Source organism: Falco peregrinus, chromosome 7 (assembly GCF_023634155.1).
Source record: "Falco peregrinus isolate bFalPer1 chromosome 7, bFalPer1.pri, whole genome shotgun sequence".
Lineage (NCBI taxonomy): Eukaryota > Metazoa > Chordata > Aves > Falconiformes > Falconidae > Falco > Falco peregrinus.
Genome location: NC_073727.1, coordinates 46537481 through 46558689, shown reverse-complemented (window position 1 = coordinate 46558689; position 21209 = coordinate 46537481). Strand labels below are relative to the sequence as shown.

The 21209-nt window shown below is 42.2% G+C and overlaps 1 protein-coding gene across 2 annotated transcripts in view; it reads left to right on the top strand.

Annotated features, from left to right (window-relative positions):
* Positions 1–4263: 4263 nt before the first annotated feature.
* Positions 4264–21209, top strand: part of PCMT1 (protein-L-isoaspartate (D-aspartate) O-methyltransferase) — a 36128-nt gene continuing 19182 nt past the window's right edge. The window contains exons 1-4 of one of the 2 annotated variants that reach the window (XM_055810892.1): positions 4264–4536; positions 16483–16587; positions 18409–18440; positions 20197–20301. In XM_055810892.1, coding sequence (XP_055666867.1) covers positions 4272–4536; positions 16483–16587; positions 18409–18440; positions 20197–20301 — 507 coding nt within the window. In that variant the 5' untranslated portion in view covers positions 4264–4271. The remainder of the gene's footprint in view (positions 4537–16482; positions 16588–18408; positions 18441–20196; positions 20302–21209) is intronic. The other variant, XM_055810893.1, reaches the window with a different exon arrangement.

Genomic DNA, 21209 nt, shown 5'->3' with positions numbered 1-21209 from the left:
CAGCTAAAGCTAGGAGTGTGAGTGAAAGGGAAGAAAACTGAAAGCATGCCTGTCTCTCAGCCAGAGGTTAGGGGGCCTGGGAATGAAGCCACTTGCTAGATCAGTGGATGTACTAGGGCAGGACAAAGCTAATTCTAAACTCTATTTGCTTATAATCTGCTTTCTCCCAATTATTATTCAACAATATTTTAATAAAGTTATTTGGAGATGCCAAAATATTATTTACTGCTGTCATAACTCCTGGAGTTGTGGCCAGTTCAATCTCTTGAACGAGCGTAGTCGCTATGCAGGGTACTGCAGAGCAGATATAAGAGCTGAGTGCCAAGGCCCTGAGCGCATTCATAAGTCCTACCTGCCCTTACATGGGGCTCCCACTCCTGGTACCGTAGAAGGGCCTGTGCCCAGCCAAACCCCTGACTGGTGCCTAACTTGTCACTTTGCTTTTGCTTGATGGCAAAACCATTACCGTCCCCAGCCCTGCTCTGCTTGCCTCGCTTGGACACCGTAGGGTGGTGTCCTGCTGTATGGCATTGTCATCCCTGGCTCCAGTCTCACCTTCCCTCACAGAGGGGTCCCAGTCCTGCTGCTCCCTAATGTCACTGATGTGCCTGGGTCCTTTTCACCTCCTCTTTGAGTGCAGGGCTGAGGAAAGAGAGGTGATGAGTTCAAATAATGTAAATGTCTGAAATGGAAATACAGAATGAAGGTACACACCAAACTGGCTTGAGGTTACAGGAAAAGAGATGCGATGAAGGAGAGTGATTAAGTTAAAACCAGAATGGAGGCAGGGAGAGGAGTTAGTGTAGGTGTAGAAGCCAATTAGTGTGGGGTTTGGGACACAACTGCGGAAATGTTCAGCAGGAACATTTCACAAGGAAATTTCTGCTTGTGGTATGTATATGCAGAAGCAGATGGGATCAGACAGTGATGAGCAACTTTTCATATGCTTTTTAAATTCAAATAATTTAAAACATCTAATGGGTTCATGAGGTGGGAGGGAAGGGACAAAACAGAAATAGTAGCATGGAGGGGGTTATATATAAATGTGTGTAAGCACAGCCAAGGCATTGAGATACGGGTAAATGTGCAGAAAAGGAGAGAGATCAAACGTGCTAACAATTAGTGGATCTCCATGTTGGAACAATCAAGTGATGGCCCACTCTGGCTGCTGGCATTCCTGTACCTCTTCCCTAATGGGGCTGTCCATGCATCAGCGCCCTGAAGGGTCTAGGGAGATGGCTGTACCTGCTAAAGGTGGAGGTGCCTGCAACTGACAGCAGGCATCCAGGGACTAAGGTGCTTACGCTGGTTTGGACAAGTGAGGGGGAAGAGGATACAGGGATGCTGAGTGTCGGAGCAGATGGAGAGGTTCCACGTGAATGCTGATGGCCAGAAAACATTTTTTAAATTTCTGCTTGTCTTTTACTCTGTTGTAGCATGTTTATGTTGCTTTTAGTTGTATCTGAATGGATATGCTCTTAATAAGTTTAAAAAATGGGATTATGGAGTAGAAAGAGCTAGAGACCCTCACATCTGTTTACTGCACAGATGGGTACAACCTGCCACAACTGGTGCATATTAGTTTCTCAGGGCCCTCTGAGGCAACTTGGCTTGTCTTAAAGCTCATGGAAGCCTGCGAAGCCAAGTGCTGTTTCCTTCACACATGCCTGGTACCCATCCAAGACACCCGGGATATCGCTTAGGAAAGCTCACACTTACATTGTTGTCATTCTCTGAATAGCCATGCCAGGAATGTAGCCAAGAGATGGCCAATAGGTACAATCAGTCTGAAAGCACCTGGGCACTGTCTGCAAGTTCCTAGGAGACAAAGATGGGCTCTTTCTCTGTGTGCTGTGACAAACTTAACCCTAATTGAAGCTGCTCCTGGTAAGCAGCGTCAGTTTGTATGTAAATGGTTTCTCTTGTGACTCTGGTCTCCCAAGGAGCTTAGTATCCTTGGAATGCTTTTAAACATGGGCCAGCTAGTTTCTTGCCAACAACCTCTCTATGTGAAAGCAATGCAGTTTGCTTGCATCTGACAACAGAAAAATGTCTTTTGCATTTAAAACAATGAAGTATTTTTGTGTGTATATTTTTACAATGTCTGTCTGTTCTCTGTACTTGCTGCCCTTTGGAAATTCCTCTAACTCCATGGCTTCTTTCCTTCTTTCCCAGCCCACTGGATGTGACAGGGAGACCTTTTATATTCTGGGGCAGGCTAGGAGCCTCTGACGGACTGCAGAGCAGTTGCCAGATCATGCTTAGGAGAAGTTAGATGAGGAATACAAAATGAAGCAGTGGATCTGTCACCAGGATTAAAAGAACCAGATGGGAAAGGTCTGGGAAGTCTATGGATGGGACTGGGTATATGCATTGGGCAGCTGCCAGATTTGCCCTGGACTTACTGCTAGCCAGAAAAGCAGATTCCCAGCTTCACTTCATTTTCTTCACCTGAAGCAGCAATGAAGGGATGGAGTGTATGTGTTGTGTGGAGCTGGAACAGGCTCATCTGTGCCAGGGTGGGTTCTGGCACAGAAGACAATGTTATCTGTGTCTCCCACGGTGGTATGTTAGGCTGCGTGTATCTTTGTATCAGGAATGCTTTTAAGAATATAGTATTTGAAATTATATGCGCTGGATGATACCTGTTTTTCTCTAAGGTGTATACAATGTACTGTTGATAGGGCCTACCTATGCGTAGTTACGTACCTCTGTTCTCATGTTTCCAAAGCAAAGAACCGAGAACCGTGCTGTCTGGTACCGAGACGATGCCCAGCCTATGCGATTGCCCTTGGTTAGGAGCGGAAGGGCTGTGGAATTGCGGTGCGGGGCGTGCGGCAGCTCCTACACAGGGACCAGGAGGGGGCACAAATGCAAAACTGACTGCACTGGCGGCAGGTACCCCGAAAGGAGCTGCAACAACGGAATTAGCTTTCCCTTAAAAGCAATAGAAACACATACAAATAACCGGTGGTAAATTCATATGGGTGGCAAAATTAATTATTAAGGAGTTTAGGAGTCCCCAGGAATCCAACGTGACCGTAGGGAATGCATTCTGTGGTTTTCGGCACTGTGCTACCGGCTGCGGGAGGAACCGGCGGTGCTAGGCTTCCCTTAAGATTCCTACTTCATCGCGTGCCTACGCTGGCACAGAGTGAAGGCCACATCGGAAGCACCAGTCTGGCATTTATGAAATTCCGAGCTACTGATTTTGTGACCAGGTCACCTTTTAAAAGGAATTCTAGTTTGTAACTTTCTCCGACAACAGCATCGCACTAGTAGATCGCACCCTGGCAGCGTTTAGCCATACACACAGGTGCCAGCTCTCACGACCTTGCATCCCTCCCTGTCTTTTGTGTTGCGTTCGGTCACACCACCCCCGCCCCCGGCAGCCCCCCCCCTCCCCCCGCCTCCCCGCCGTCACCGCCGCCTCGGGGGCAGCTACCGCGCCGCCAGGGCAAGGGGCGGAGGGCCGCCCGCGCCAGCTGGCCAATGGCAGCCTCCAACACGTAGGCCTGGCCCGCGCGGGCTGGGCGCCGCCAATAGGCGCGCCCCATGCAAAACACCGCGCCGCGGGACGGCGGTAATTGGCTCCGTCGCAAGGGCGGCGGGGCGCGCGCGCTGGGCCGCTGCGAGGGTCTGGCGGCGCCGCCGCCGTAAGCGGCAGGCCTGGGCCGGCGACCGCCGTCCTCACCGGCGCCCTGCCTGGGTACACGGCGTGTGCCGGCACATCGTACGGGAGCGGCCAAAGCCGTGGCGGGGGAATACGGACGTGCCGTTTCGCTAGCTCATTCATTAACGCAGCTCCTAAGCTCACAAACGCGCGCCCACAGGCCCGGCCTGTCCCGCCGCCCTGCCCGTGCGATCAGACCCGCGAACGGGGCGCTGCGGCGGAGCCCGCCTGACTGGCGCCGCGGGCTGCGGCCGTGGGGAGGGGCGGGCTCAGGCCCCCGTCCAGGGCGGGAGGGTGCTACCGGCACCGGGGCTTGGGGCAGGCAGCAAGCACGCCCCTGCGTGACCGGGCACTCGCGGTGGTACCGCGGCCCCGCGCGGACTGCTGGAGCAGGAGAGGGGCGGCCCGGCCTCCCTCTGCCCGCAGCTTCCGCACATCGGCGGGGCGGGAGGGGACCGGCCCCTGACGGGCGGCAGCGGAGCAACCCACGCCCGCCCCCCCTCACGCCCGGAGATGTCCCCACGCGCGGCCCGGGGGCAATGGGCGCGCATGCGCGGGGGCGAGCGCGGGCCGGCGGAGCGGCGGCGGCGGCCGGAGAATGTCGGGCGCGCGGGACGGTGGGCGCGTGGCCCCTCCCCTCGGCGGGCGCGCGGCAGCCGCAGCGGCGGCGGCGGCGGGGGGAGGAGGAGGCGGCGAGGAGGCGGCGCCTGTGTCGGCGCTGGAGGTTGTGTCCTTCCTGGGGAAGCTGCTGTGCGCAGTCGCGGCGCTGAAGGCGGCTCTGTACCTGCTCCGCAGAGTGTGTCTAGCCATGGCCTGGAAGTCGGGAGGCGCCAGCCACTCGGAGCTCATCCACAACCTCCGCAGTGAGTGCGGGGCGGGGGCGCGGGCGGGCGGGGCCCCTCTCGCCTCAGCCGCGGCGGGCCCGTTACCGGCCGCTCGGCCGTACGCACTTTGCGTTCCCGCGGCGCCCGCCCAGCCGCCAACTGTCAAGGAGCAGCGCCGGCGGGGGGAGGAGGCGAAGGCGGCGCCCGGCCGGGGGGTGTGTGTCTGGGTGTCCGTCCGGGTCCCTCCCGGGAGGGCGCGGTGAGCGCCGCCGCCGTCCCGCAGCCGGGCGGAGGGCGGCGGCCGCTGGCGCAGGGCGGGCCCGGGCTGTTGTTGCGGGAGGAGATGCGGCGGGAGGGGCGGCGCCGATGGCGGTCCCGAAGGGGAAGCGCCGTGCTGCGGCCGTGGCTGTTGTCAGCCCGCCGCCACCCCCCTCGGCCCCGTTCCCGCCGCCGCGTCCCTGTCTGCCCGTAACGCTCTTGTGCGAGCCGAGGCGGGGCCGCGGCGGCAGCTCCGCGGGGCCCGTGTCCTCCGCACGCACCGGGCTCGGCGTCCCTCTGGCTTCGCCTGCCCGCCGCTGCCGGGTCAGCGCGGCCGCCGGGCGGCGGGGAGCGGCGCCCCGGGACCCCTCGCGGGGCTGGCGGGGGGACAGCGGTGCCGGCGGGCGCGCAGCGGCCGTCCCCGGGGCTTTCGGGCCCCGGCTGCAGGCGGCGGGAGCTGCCCGGGTGCGGGGACCGCGCTGAAGCGGCCCGGGCCGCGCTTGTCGGGCGGGAGGGGCGCGTGGCGGAGCCCGCGCGTGGGGCCGGGGGGCGCTCGGCGTCGGCCCCGAAGCGGTGGGGGCGCGGGGCGGGGAGCGCGGCTGTCGCGGTTACGGGTTCGTGCTGCCGCCGAGCTTTGCCGTGGCTGCCGGGGACGTGGCGTCCCCTGTCCTTACCGAGGGTTTGTGCTGTCCCCGTGCTGAATGCGGAAGGTGCTGGGCGGGTGCTCCGCGCTTGGTGCTCTTCGGTACAGCCTGAAGCCTGCGGGGTCGTTTGCATGTGATCCAGGCTGAGCGAACGGGGTGATAAGGTAACACCGTCTCTTTTCGGAGCTTCCATTTTTCATAGTAGCCGGGGATTAACCCGTGTTAGATACGTTTTCAGTGTCCTTTTTTTCTGTATTCCTGGTTTTTCCCTTCCTCTCCTCAAGTCCGTGTCCTAGACACAAAAGGTTGTCGGTTTGGAGCCTGTGTTACGGCAGTTGTCTCCTATTTTAGTGATGCTGCAAGGCCGCGGGCAGCTTCACCTGTTTGGCCTCCTGGTTATTTTGAAGATGTAGGAGAATAATGTTTCTTGTTTTCTCTAGTTTGCTTATGTTAGATCCTCTGCTTCTGTGGTCTCCCAGTATTTTCTTATGTTGCTCTTTTGAGAACTCTTCCAACCAGTAGAGCAATATATGCCAAAATGACTTTCAGTTTCATTGTAAAAACTGTTTAACAAATAGATAATAACCTCCAGTTATGAGAGTTGCGGTGCATTTTTTTGTTTTGCAACTGTAACATCTAGAAATATTGTTTTATGGAAATTCTGTTCCCTTACACAGCAGGGAAAAACTTTCACATGTAAAAATGAATGTCAAGCTCCAAAATACATCCAGAAAGTGATTACTGCCAGAATTGTCTATGCCTCTGAGAACCTGAAGGCAAAACTAATTTCTTTGTTGAAGAAAACAATGACAGTCTTTTTCAACACATGGAAACTGTTTAGGGCTTCTCAAATATTAATAATTATGAAAAAACTAAAAAACATTATAGTTAGTACACAACAACAGTAGTACAGGAAGAGGAAGGTAAACCAGAAGAGTTTAATACTGTAATGACAAAATATGCAGCGATAATAATTACCTGGAAAATTATGCAATTTTCTCCTCTGTTTTGTATGCTTATGCCAGAGTATTTTAAGGGATGTTAAATAGTGGATTGGAAATAAAATGTTGTGGATGCACAGAGGCTTTTGATCTTGCAGTAAGATTGTGGTGTTGACCTCTGTGGGACTCTAGTGATGGTGTAGGGGGTTTATCAGTGCAGAGCAGTTGCAGGATTAAGACCGTAACTTTTAAGTAAGAAGCTCTATGGGTACGATGATACTTTGTTAAAAACATATCTGAGAGAATTATATATCCCAGCTTTAGAAACAAACTTAAACGTTGGTTACAGAAAGACTAAAATGTTCTAGGGAATTCCTGTTGGGTAGTAAATACTTCGGTATATTTAACTTTTTTCCCCTCTATAACTAGCTAAGCAGCATAACATTTCTAGCATTTTTATGCTAGAATTAGGAACACAAGGTAGATGAGGTTAATTTGATGTTGTCCGAGTGTTTCTCTTGTGTGTTACTTAGCTACTGAGTGTGTAATTTAGACTTCAAATAAAGGAAAAAAATACAGGTTGTAGTGAGACAGTACGTTTTCTTCAGCAGCAAAGCCTGGCTGAGAGGTTCTTGCTCCTGCCTTTACGCCAGAAGTCTTCTCTTCATTGTGCTTATAGAACTGCTTGTGGTGTAGGCTGTGGTGTCAGACTGGGTAGCTTTCTCATTACTCCCCTTGTGAAACACTAAAATTTAAACTCCTCCATAGCTGTAAGCTCTTGTACTATTATGGTTAGAGAAGCAGTGAACTTCGTTATGGGTATAAGTGGGCTGGGGGGAATGGGAACTTCTTAAACTGGTTTTGTTTCCAAATAAAAACATTAATGGAAGACTCTGTAGGCTGCTTATTTTTTTTCTTTAAAACAGCTGTAAAGAATATTCTTCATTATAAGTTGGTATTGACAGTTACTAATGCTTCTATTTTGTGGCAATGAAGTGCTCCAATTTCATGAAACTATATTAACATATGCTTATTGTTCATTTCACTGTTGCCTTAACTATAGAATTAACTTTTCTTTAATGGTAACGATGCTCCAGTGCTCTCATGTATTTGCATGCAGATTTAGGCAAGCATTCTTTACAAGCCTTATATTTGCTTAAAAGGGACAAACTAATGAAGAAGGGCCAGGAACTCAGAGTATTTTTTTTAGTGCGTACTTAGAGACAAGTGATTACAGAACCTTGTGTGACTTCTACTTGTTTTGATTTTTAACTTCTTGTTACATTGTAAACATGTTCTTGCACTGTTAATTTGAAGCATCATAGATGCACAATTTGTGGCATACACAAGATAAACTTGCTTAAAATGCACTCTTCATAACAAAAACACTGTCCTTGAATGTGCTGTTTCTGTGAGGTGTTCAGCTGCTTTGTTTTCCAGTGATTCTTGAAACTACTTCTCATTTAAAAAAAGCCATCTTTTTCTCTGAATGTTCGATTCTTCCAGTGAGCTGTTTAAAAAAATGTTTTTTCACCTTTACAGAGTAGTTACTTCAATCTCTGCTTCTTCCTCACTGAAAAGAATTGAACATGTGCCTTCAAACCTGAGCAAATTTTCCTCTTAAAAATATTTAAATTAAGGTCTTTTAGCAGATGACACTTCTAGGAACCTGTCTAAATGCAGGTTACTGTAGGGTTAGAAATCATGCTAAACAAATAATTGACTGTGTCTAAATACAAAACTCTTACTGGAGTTTCATTTTGTTGTGAACCTACTGTACAGGGATGCTTAGAAAGCAAGAAAAAAATGAGTAATTGGTGACTTGTTTGCTGTTATCTTGTGTGATGAAAGATATTTGGATTCTAAATCTGCATTTTTTTTTTAATTTTTTTTTTTACTTCTCTGTATCTTCAGTTATCCACTATTCTCTCACCTTGCTATTGGGTCATTTTGATCTCCTTCTCTCTTTCATACTTGGGCTCTTGCCAAGTCCTGTTACTTTACATGCTGACATCTTTCAGCTTTTCTTCCCCACCTGCAGAACTGAAAAATTGGGTTCAATTCACAATCTATCAGTTAATTAAAATTGTTTCCTTATCACACCTCTCTTTCTCACCTCCAGCCAATATGGTGTGCTGCTGTATGATGATCTTTCTTTGCTTATTTGTCTGATCTTGTTGTGCCAATGGTGTTGTAACTACCTATACAGGCTTTTGAATCCACAATTCCAGGTGAAAGGGAAGGTGAATTAACTTGACTGTGGCTAAGTGCTGCATGACGTTGTTAACCATTTGTGGGCTTGTTTCCTGCTACATTCTTTTTCTTTTCCTCATCTAATAAACTTGTATCACAAAAGTTAGCAACTGTAATTTATGAGATACCACAAATTCCATAGAACTTCATGCCTTCCTTGAGACCAGTTTCCTAATTTTTCAGTGTGAATGGTGTTTCAAATCAATATATACTCAAATGTTGTCAGGCTTTGCAAATTCTCTTACTAGAAATACTGAAGATATTTCTCCAAGTGTTTTATTATTTAGAAGTTAAATGGTTAAAAATGACGTTTCATCATGGTGAAGGCTTATCTACAATGAATCTGCACCTTTGTTGCAGGTTTCTCATTGCTGAGGACCAGTCTCTTTGGGAACTGCCATGGATGTGAAGGCATTGAATATGGCATTGCTAAGCCTAAGCTAGGTTGAGCAAGAGCTAAACATTTGGTTTTGGGTGTTTTCCACCCCACCCCCACCATGTCATTTCCTTTGTCTTATCCAAATCTCTTCTACATCTGTCTAATTTTGCTCAAGGAGGAGTAATGTAACTTGGATGAACATGAAGAAGGGAAATAGCAATGGAAAATTAGACCAATACAAACCACTTAACCCAAATGTAATACCTCCACTATACAAGCAGGTACACTGCCTGTTGTGTGTGTTCAATGAACATACTTTCTTTCAATGTTGTATTGAGGCTTCAGTGACTAACCACTGTAACAATGAGCAATGAGCCAGGTAATGAAACAGTTGAAAATGGAACTATTTTTTTAAATTCAAAATTAACATATCCATGATATGTTAGTTTAAGAATAACTAAATTTAAGAAATTTTAGATAATATCTCAGGTGGCATAGAGTTGAAAACTGTGATTCTGTTTTATTGGAGCATAGAGAATTTTTTGTTAGCAAGTAATTAGAATAATTGCCTAAAAGAGTTTTAGTGATTTAAGTATTTTATACTGATTTCCCAATGCAGTGAAATGTTTTGAAGGAATTTCTACACCCTTGACTTTCTAAGAGGCAGGCCTTTAAGTCAAGACAACATCCCAGAAAATAAGAAATACTATCAGAAAGGAAAAATAATTTCAAAAACTTTCATCACGTTTTATCTGTGTCTAAATTATAATTGTGTTCTTAACTGGTGGTTCTTCAAGAAATATGTTGTTGGCTTCCCCGCTCCCCCCCCTTAATGTTAGACCAAGGTGTCAGTGTAGTGTTAAGCATACCCATTCTTTTCCCCAATAACCCCAAAATTCAGTGCAGCAAAGTCCAAATCCTCAGTCATCCAGGAAGAAGAGAGCATGGTTTTGGCTGTTTATTTGTATCACACCACTTTATAATCAGTCATTTTAATTTAAAAATGTTTAGTTCTTTTGACTGATTGAAGATACTTTCCCCCCCTCCCCCCCGTTTTAATGGAATAATGCTACCTATTTTTTTTTTTCCTGGTAGTAATCCATAATAAAATGGCAGTAATTTTGCAAATCTGTCCCTTATAGGTGATTACCATTGCTTGTGGGCATGTTAAAAAGGGGGAATCTCATGTGTTTTGGTTTCAATATAACTCTTAAGTTTTTCTTTTAATGATACTGTTTCTTTCATCCTGATGCAGTATCAAGGGCTCACTAAGAGCTATTAGTAAGGTTGGAAAGAAATGCATGTTTGTGTTTCGAATGATTATTTCTGTGGATCTAACACCTGAGAGTCGTTTGTTGGTCTTCAGAAAATTTTTTACTTTAAAAAGTATTATCATAAAAAGGTTACAAGGTGAGGTTAATTTTATTAATGTTTTAAATTTTGTTTGACATTTCCAAATTCTGTCAAAAACGGAGGAAACTCACAGTTTGAGACCAGTACATTTTTTGGAATGACATCTCTCCTGGACTAGTTGACTTATGAGTTTATTTCAAGACTTCAGAACCTGACTACTGCAACATTGGACTTGAGCACAAAATAGTTTTAAATGCTGTCACTGTCAAAATATCAAAAGAGATGGTCAGACAAATATAACTTTAGAAATTCTTCCTTATTTTCTGCTGGTATGACAGCTTTCTGTCATTTTGTCCTAAGAGTTGGGGTCATGTTTTGCTGGTCCTCTCATCTTCCTTAGCTTTTGTATAGTACTAGTGCTTGTTTTAATGAAATCGCTTTCATAATAACAGTGTGTCCATGTGGTCTGGCTGCTGGTCTTGACAGCATTGGTTTTTCTGAAAACATAGCAAAGCAGTTGCATGTTACCTGCTCAGTAAGGTGCCCTTCTCTAAAGACCTGCTAAAGCTGTAGAAGTAGTTTTGCCTCAGGCCTTACTGTGAAGAGAGTTCCTTATGTGTCTGTCCTATCCAGCTAAGTTTGCCTTAACCTCTGCAACAGTTTTTGGTTATTTTTAGTTATTACTGATGGCTCTTGCCACTTTGTTTTGAACTCTTCACTTTTGGCATTCCATGTGATTGGTAAGCGAAGCTGAGCCCTCTCAAATGTAGAGGGATTAAGGTGTGCTCAGAGGTCAAGTCCCCCTCATCTGCATGCAGGCTTTGAAGTTTATTGGAAAGTGCAGTTCTGGGTTCTTGGATGCTGAATCCAACCTTAAAGTCACTTTCTTCTTTCATGTACTCCCAAAAGTTTCTTCATTCAGCTGCTGATACAGATTTAGATGAAATCAACGTAACCATTTTGATAAATGTGAGTACATTATGGACAGCTTTTGTGATGAAGATATGTGCTGTAGGACTATGAGCAAAGAGCTAGCATGCCTTTCTCCACCCCCGGAGAAGAAAATGGTTGATACCAACTTTGCAACATTGGCCTACAGTATGAGGGAGCAATACAACTGTGACTAAATATGTCTAAATCGGTTATCTGCAGACTTTCAGATCCATGAAAATTAGTAGAGAGCTCTTATCCATTATACCAAAATGGACAGGTTGTTTTTGAAGGTGATAGTTACTAAATAGGGAAGGCGTACTCCCATAAAGTAGAAGTGAAATTTTAGAGGGTAAATTTGTATTTAACTGAATCCTGAGGCTGTATACTAGTTTGTTGTGTTGAACCTAGCTCTTGGTTCCCATGTAGTTTTACCTTGGCGTGTTCTGAGTAGCATTTGGATGCTAATTATTTTTTTGAATTTTTATTCTATTTTTAATTTCTGCCTCTTTGGGATTTTTGTGGGATTTGAGCATTGTGTTTAATTTCTGGACTCTAAGGTTAGTTCTTATGGATGCTTACTTCCCACAGCCTTTCTGTTGTTGTGTCTCTGAACAACAGAATCTCAACTGATTCCTTCCAGTTAGCTGTATGCAACATTCCCTTTGAATAATGTATTACTATGAACCCAAATCATAGTGGTAACAGACATGCAGCTGAGTGTTTGAGGCAGATGCACTTTGCTGATAATTTAAGAGTTAGAGGTTTGTATGTGTGAGCGACTTAAAAAACACTTGTTTGCAAACACCTACTTTCAGTTTCTTTAGCACAAAGAGCTTTGTGTGTTTTGGGGTCAGCGTCCTTTGTTGGATGTTGGGATGCTGATCCATCACTTCTTGTTCAAAGTGCTTTCTTTGTGTTCATGGTTTACACTGAAATCTTCCTATGCTTGTTACTTAAAGAAAATTCTATTAACTGAATTGCTTTCCCATCTTTTTTTCTTCCTTTCCCCACATAAAAAAACCCCAACCTTAAAAATATCACCAACTAACTTCACATTGCTTGAAAAATAAAGACGTGTTTCTGTTACAGCCCCCTTTCCTCTTGAATGTTGCTGTCTGGTTTGTGTGGGTCGGGTGGAGTCATCTGGAAACTGTTTTTTGTCACTTGAGTAATACTAATCTACTTGATTTCATCTTTTATAGTATAGAGCTGTATGCGTTTTGCATCATGCTTTAAGACCTCTGTATGATTTAAAAATATTAGTTTTGCTGAAAGGTCATTTTCATAAGTGAAGTGGTTATGGAGAAAGTAATCCGAGCAGAAACTAAACTATGTGGATGCTGATATAGCCCCACAGTAAATGGTTTTGGGATGTGCGTGAGTGTTTTGTTTATGTAAAGCCAGCAACAGGAGGTGTTTGAGTAGCTGTTTATAAAGTAAGCTTGTGTACTGGTTTTTATCATGTGGCAATGAGACATCCTTTTTCTGATCTGGAAGCTAGTGCTGATGTAGATGTTGACTGCTAGTATTTTATGGTTTGGTTAGAAACGTGTTTGATCAACAAAAGATAAGCCCTTCAGGAATGCATTTGTTGCTAAATAAAAAGATAGGTGGTTTATTTGTTGCAATTCTACATACCTCTGCTCTTTTTTTTTCCTTCTTCTGACAGCCAGTTGTCCAGTTTCCCAGGTTACACTCAACAGCACTATATTTCTACCTTCAAATCCAAGGACTGCTCTGTGAGCTCTTTTCCTGTTTTCCTGGTGTTATTTGTGGAAAAGAGGCAGACCAGAGTGAGTTTTCAAAACATGCTCCAATTATGTCAAGTTGTCATTGGCGCAGTCTCTCCACAGAGTAACTCTTGAACTCTGCAGGCTGTGCTCCACTCTTAAGTGGTTACTTTTTGCCTTCAGCCCTTTGAAGCTTAGGAGTTGTGCACATATAACTCTTATTAAAGAGCTTAATTTTTATTTTAAGCTGTTAGCTAGTGTGTTTGTATATGAGCCTTTGCATGTAAACACTTTATAATTTGGTATCTGATTTGTTTGCAGTATTATCAGTCTTGAAACTCTGCGGTCTGTTCAAGGAGAGTCTTCTAATCATGTTACCATTGAGAAGGATAATCAACCTATATATATTTAATTGTGAAATATTTTACTGCAATATATAGCTTCCTTTTAAGATATAGAAAATGTTTTGCACTGACATTTTATTAATAATTTACTGTTGATTGTCTTGGTTTTTTGGCATGAAATTAGAATGTCGTCTTTGCAATATAAACTCTTATTGGCTTTTTTAGGGGGATATACTTGTTTTTTGAACTTAATTCAGAATTTGATAGAGATTTGTTTCAGACAGAATTAAGGTCCTGGATGCTGGTCATCTTGGGACGGACTGCTGCAGGAAGGAAATGACTTCCATTGGAGTTCAGTACCTTGCAGTTGCTGTGTTTCTCTATATTCAACCATGAGACTAAAAAAAATTCTTTTTGTTACCAGCACAGCAAAAATTACTACAAAGTCAATATCGACTTTACTGTTTAGGGCTTAATTGCTTTTGTGAATTCCCACCTAAAATTTGCAGTTGTCTCCATTGTATAATAAGCATATTTGTAAAGCAGACTTAATCTATGGGGGGTAATGTGATGCTCTGTAATTCCACATTCATAGCTGAGAGGGGGATTTTTTTATGAAGAGGGAGCATTACTCAGTAATTGAAGTACATGGCTCAGACATGAGATGTAGCTTTTACCACTGTTTCTGCTGGGGACTCTTGAGTATGGGTAACTTGATTAACTTCTATTTACTGGTGAAAAAGATGATACTAATCAAAGACGATCCAATAGTCGGCAAAACTCATGAGTGTTTGCTGAATGAGAGCGTCCTGAATGCTCAGAATTTGTAGAACGTTAGTAGCTACTGTTTTCAATTTTTGTTGGTCACTTGCCCGTCAGTGTAAGCATTACAGTTGGTTATACATGCTTTGCGTGGAACACAGTTTTTGTGTTTAGTTTTGCACAGACTTCCACAGATGATCTCTGCCATAGAGTTCTTATACTGTGATTAAAAAAGTTGGGGGAAGAAGGGTAAAATCTATAAGTAAAATAATAGAATGGAGGCAGAATAAGATTTGTAGATGTTCAGAGGTAAATTTGCTTAATACTGTTTTGATGACAGGAGTAGATGAGAGAGGTGGCAGGCATGGAGTTCTCTAAAAAGGGGAAATGGATTATGTGTAGCCCAGAGGTTTGGAAGAAGCTTGTGGTTACAGCAGTACCGAGGATGTTCTCTGCCTTACCACAGGGCCCTGCAGTTGCTCTTTCAAGCTGGAAGCTTGACCTTTGCATTCACCGCATGTTTTTTTCCCCCAAGGCATAAAAGGAAAGGGTGGATGGCTACCTATAGCTTCTAGAAGGTATGCATCTATCTGCACAATACAGAATCTCAAGGAATAAATTGCTATTTTAGATCTTTCCTGAGTGCTTCTCAGCTGCTGCTTTTTGACCTCTCTTCAGCCCCCCAGAACCTTTACCTCTTCACTCCTGTTATAATTAACTTCGCTTATTCTTTTTTTTTTTTTCTTAAACTACATTTCTTTTAGAGATACTAACTTCTTGGTGATACCTAGTAAGAATCTAACAGTAAAATTTTGATATTTTTTATTTGTTTTGTTTCTATGCCAAGTAGTCAGGGGAAAATTAGTTTTGTTTTCCTTACTATCTTATATTGTCAGTGCCAGTGTATTAGTGGATTGATTTGTTTGTTTGCTTTTCTTTTGGGATAAAATTTTGCTCAATGAATAAATTTAGAAACTCCTGTGAAAGTCTGCTGTCTCAGATTAAAAAACTTGCATTGAAATGAGGAGTTTCCTCTAACTGGAACTGTAGTATACATTTCTAAGAGTCAAAGCGCAGGATATATGTAATGTGTATAGTCTGTGAGGGGAGCTTTTTCTGGGACTTAGAAGTTATGGAAATAATTCTAAAAAAAAATTATTAATTTTTTTAAAGAATTGTTCTTTTCCTTAATAATTTGGTAGTAAAATTCCTATTGCAGTTCTATTTCATACTTTGTCTTCAGACCAAAAAGCGAAATGACTTGGGGGGTTATTTTGCTCTCTGAACTCAAGCCTAGTTATATAGGATAATTAAATCCTGGATACAGGTAGCAGACAAGAAAAAAACAAAAGAAAATCCTATGATTGGTACTGTAAACAGTCAGGGAAGCCTCTACAGGAGTTAGCTCAGGCCTGGGCACATGTGTTAGTGTTGGTATTAATTTAAAAAAAAACACTGGTACAACTTCACTTAGGACTATCTTACAAGAGCTCCTTAATCTGATTTTTGTGATACTGCATTTTGGATTAGATTTTAAAGGACCTGAAATTATCTTTTTTTTCCCAAGTATAATTTTCCAAATAAATCTTCCTTGTTTAAAGTAGTTCAATGAAGCAATCCATTGTTGAAAATTCAGTTCTTTGTAGCTTATACTGTGTCCTTTAATACAAGTGACTAATTAACATCTTGTTTTTCTAAAGTTTTCTGTTAATCATAGATGTCTCTTCAGAACTCTAAAAAAAGAATTATCAATGTTAAAACTTCAATAAAATTGCAAGGAAAAATGGCTGCGCTGCACAGTGCTTCTGACACTTTATTTTGAAAAGTGAACAAAGATTCAAAGCATTTGGATATAAAAGCTTTTTGGCCTCAGTGTGCCCCACTTCTGTAGGAGTTTCTTTACAAAAGTGTTTTTCTTTTGCCAACACAAAAAAGGAACAATCTTGAAAATAAAATACTGAGCAAGGATGCTGCAGCTTCACCTGTTTTTGTATATTTTTCAATAGTTACATAGCCTTTTAGAAATATGAAGTGTGTCTTGTTTGCTGTGTAGAGTAATATCAGTTTCTTGCTGAATGTTTTCAGGAATATCAAAGGTGTGTGTGAAGCTGAGGTTTTTCAAGGAGATAGATCTTTGCAAATGGTCTCTACTGTTTCAGAAAAGCATCTGTAACTGCTGGGAAAGTCTTGTTCAAAGTTCACTGGCTTAAGCATTGTTTGATCTGTGGACCACAGCTTAATTCTTGTATGATAAGGGTTAGAGTGTTAGAGGGTAAGGTGGCATGATTTCTCACAATATTAGGAATATATTCATGTATTTCACATGCTCTTGCATTGCAGAAGAGAAAAAATGCCTGAAATTTTATGTATTTATTTGCTTATTTATAGAAAATGGAATCATCAAATCAGACAAGGTATTTGAAGTAATGCTGGCTACAGACCGTTGCCACTATGCAAAATACAACCCTTATATGGATTCTCCACAGTCTATAGGTAAGAGCATCTTGTAAAATTTATTGAGATTGTTCTAATTTGCATAACTGTGACTGCCTTTGTCAAATATTAAGAATGTGAACATTTTTAGAAAATTTTGAAGCTTTAGTTCATTATTTATTCAGTATCTTTTAACTGAGTTTCAATTTGTTATAGAATGCAATTGGCATAATTGGATACGTCAAGTAGATAGATGTTCTTTGTCAATATTAATATGTGTATATATATGTATTTAGTTTTTAAACCACAGCAATTTGTGGTGGTGCAGCTGATGTTTAAATACTTAAATCATTTGTATCCCATTTATATCAGAAACAGTGTCTCTCTTTGCATTGATCTCAACTGAATCATTTCTGTCGAGTTGCTTAAACCCTTAAATGAGATTTATTTTTTTAAATATGAAAATAGGTTTTCAATGGAAGACCTGCTCTGATAGTGTTACATATCTGCTATTAGTTAGAATTAACCACTTTTGATTTTAATAGGAATATAGAGTTATAAGAAATATTCTAGTGGAATTTGCGTTTGCATAGCAACCGACAGCTACTATGAAATCCTCTGTACAGCCCCATACCAAGGCCAAAGGAATTGGTCAGAATCACCTAGTAGGAATGCTTAGAACTTAGATAACAGTTTCGTGTTTCAATGCATGATTGGATACAGTGTTTACGTGTAGCCTAGGAGAATGTATTGAGATGTCAGAATGTAGAATTAATGGGAACTGGGGGAGAGTCGAATGAAGCAACTCTTAAGCTACCTGCCAAGAAACAGTGAATGTAGGTAAAAGGTAATTCCGGCAGGGGGCATCGCGACCACTGACTCATGTACCACCTCCCCGAATAATACCCCAGACCCATTTCCAGACCTTTCTAACTTTACTGCACAGAATTGGATATGGGAGGAGAGTATGTTAATGATTTTCAGGAAATACTATGTTTATGTGTGAATACTTAATTAATATTAAGTAAGTCCTATATAAGGTGTATGATTTTGAAACTTGGTGTGCGCTGATCGTGAGAGGACTCACTCGTGCACCCGGCCGTTAATAAAGAAGTGTCTGCTTATCTGCATCACATTGGTGTTGATAAGTTCTTTATTCTGAGATTTTGGTAACAATAGGACCATTGTTTACGACGGTTATTTCCCATCCTGATCCCAGTTTTACCTTTCCAAGGCAGGAGAGTGAATTACATGAATGTAGTAATTTTGTATTTATTTCCCTCCTCCAGCCCTCCCCTAATAGTGGGTCGTGAGAACTATGAATTTTATTAGAATTTTATTAGTTGTATAGGAAAACTAAAAAAACCCAAAACCAAATCTGTCAGGATACATACACACTCAAAAACTTGCATATCTTCACAGAAACATATATAGGTGAGTGTTCCTCCATGTTTTCTCACAGTTTGCAAAATAGGTGAGGTTATTGTCTCCAGAAGTTCAGTGGTCCCTGCCACACCAAACTAACAAAGTCAGGTTTTTACATAGGGAGTGAGTGAAAAAGGCATTGTTATTCTATGAGACATTACTGTTCTGAATTCAACATACTTGATCAAGCTGAGGCAATATAGTAACAAAATGGAGACTGAAACTGAGATCAAGGACGGAACCTTTTTTCTTTACTGTCCAGAGTTGGCATGGCATAGCTCTCAGATGATGTACCTTAACTCACTTCTGAAGCAGAGCACTAACTGTTGGGGTGTGTGTGTAGTGCCCTGAATGAGGGCAACAACTAAGGTATTACGTTTTACAGTCAAGGTCATAAAGATCATAAGGTTGCTGCCTGAACAATGATCAATGCGTTCTTCCATTCTCGTTTTACAGGTTTCCAAGCAACAATCAGTGCTCCACATATGGTAAGCTTTAAACTTATAAGTATTGGTGATTTTATAAACATCCAGATGCTTCTGAAATAAAATATTTTATCCTAGCAAATTTAATCAACAGTTGATTGCAGTGATGCTGTTGTGAACTGCCTAGTGGGAGGGCACAGAGGAGATTGAGCCAGACTTTTCCTAGAGATGCACTGCAATAGGATGATGGGTAGTGGACAAAAAAAGTGCAACATGGGAAATTGATTAGTTTCTAGGGTGAAAAATAATCCTGTTGAGGGTAGTTAAGCATTGGCACAGATTTGCAGATTGTGGAAATTCTGTTCTTTGATATACAAAGAAGCTGACTGGACAGGGCTCTAACTTAAATTGCCCATGTTGAAAGAGGTTTGGACCGCAGGATTTCCAGAGGTCCTTTCCAACCTAAATTTTCTGACTCTGTAATTTATGAAAATAAAAGAATTTGGAAATGGATAACAGTGATTTATATGGTTGGTATTGCTGTAATGCCTCTAATTCTTTGGACAGGAACACCCCCCACCCACCCCACCCCCAACAAACATTGTACTGAGAAGCAGGTTTTTTTGCCAAGTGGTTTGAGACCAGGACATTTATGACTAAGGCATGAGAAGGGATTTCAGTACACAGATCTAGGACAGACATAATTTTTCTATGCTCCTTTATTTGAGATGAAGGATGAATAGAAGCATATATTTTGTCCTTGCAATGTTTGGAAAGTGTCAAAACATAATAAAGGTCTGGTCCTGTTGACTAAAAACTGCCTAGCTGAGTTAGAATTTACTTAGTTACCAATATTAAAAAACCCAGGAATTTTGTATAGAAATGTCAATGATTTTATTCAAGGAAAGACAGCGAGAGTAGTACTGTGACTAAGGGAGAAAATAAGAATTAAGTTTTCAAAATTTTAACTCACTGAAGTCATTATTTGCATTATCCTGTGTTTAGTACTAGTAGAATATGAGCAAAAAGGAAGTATATCCTCTAAGCAAATGTTAACATTTATTGTTCTAGTTATTTCTGTTTTCTGAGTGTAATGGATTAAGCCGTAAGGGTGTGGTAATGGCTGTCTCTGAAACATTAAAGAACAAACTGTGTTTTTTAGTTTGTGACCTAAGCTTGGCTTGTGTACTGGTCTGCCATGTGGGAAAGTAAAACTCACGAAGTGTCTGTAGATTACTGCATTTCATATATGAGCCTGGCTATCTGACTTTGTAAAAGACAACTTCTTTTTCATACTCCTTGAATCAGCAAGTGTGGAGGTAATACAAGCAGTAGTTCTAATAGCCATTTTCCTTGATGCTCCAGAGGTGCCTTCTTCCTAGCTAGCCTCTGTCCCATCTTACTCCAATGTATATAGCCTAATGATAAGTTAAATTCATTAAAGGCCATATACTGCCAGAACAGTAAGAGCCACCAGAGCTGAAGAGAATTAAATTGATTTACGGTGTCTCTCCCAGTAACTATATATACACTGAGTTTGTGCTAGAAACTTGAATGGTCAGATGAGTTTATATTTGTATATACTAAAATAATAAATAAATAAATATACACACACACTTCGTTGAAGTCAATATAAGTAACAATGATTATATCCTGTAGCTACCACGCCCACACACACCTTTTTGGTAATAGAAAATAACACAGAAATTTCTTACACAAATCCTCAGTGCATTGCTCAAAATCACTGAAGAAATGGATATATATATATTGGGCAAGATAGACACTTTAAAATATTTTGAAATTTTCTGTCTTCTCTTAGCATGCATATGCTCTTGAACTTCTGTCTGATCAGTTACATGAAGGAGCCAAAGCACTTGATGTGGGATCTGGAAGTGGAATCCTTACAGCATGCTTTTCACGAATGGTGAGATATTTAGTTTAATCACTTGACCATCAGAACTGCTTGAACTGAAGCATAACTCCGAGTTAAAGGGGAGAAAAAAAGCATTCTTTCTACAGTGGATTTAGGTATATTATACAGAAAATAATTTACTCTCCTGGGTGTGATTAGTACCCATTTGTTACCCTAGCTGATACTATATGGTTGAGTTAAAGGGTCCAGTCAATTGTGTGATGGTGAAGAAACTGTCTAGAGGAGAAGTTTTGGTGTTTTTCTTGATTGTGCTTTAGTGGTTGCTTTATAGCTTGAAGGAAGGAGGTGTTTGCTTTGTCCAGCCCAATTTTTATGTTATCTTGTGTGGCTATGAATGTTCTCATTGTGATAAATTGTCATGTCTTCCTGCTGTGGTGAGAGCTTACTGAGGCCTGAAATAATCCTGTTCCCACAGGAAAATACATTGTATGTATATAAATTGTCTTCAAATTTAACTTCTTTCTTTTTTTCTTGTTACCGTATTGTGTGAGCATCACTATAAATATTCATTTAATCTTTCCTAAGTTAGATAGTAATTTATATTCTTTTTATGTATTCTCCAAGTAACTAAGTTTCTGGGTTGTTCAACCTGTATGTAAGGAATTCTGTGATGCTACCCTATCTTACATCAGGAAAAAAAAATGAAAAAAATTGTTTCATGCTGGCTGTAACTACAGTACTGTTAGACTAAATTATGTAGTGGAATATAATCTGCCCTTCCTTCTCCATTCCAGGACTTCATCATTGCTTTATAACTAGCAGAGGCCTTCATTAAATTGCCAACTTAGATATTTATTTTTTTTCTTTCTGAAAAGTTATTTTGGAATATGGTGATGCATATGATAACGTTATATGGGTTTTTTTAGCTTCTTAGTTTTCTGTTTTCAAGCACTGATCTG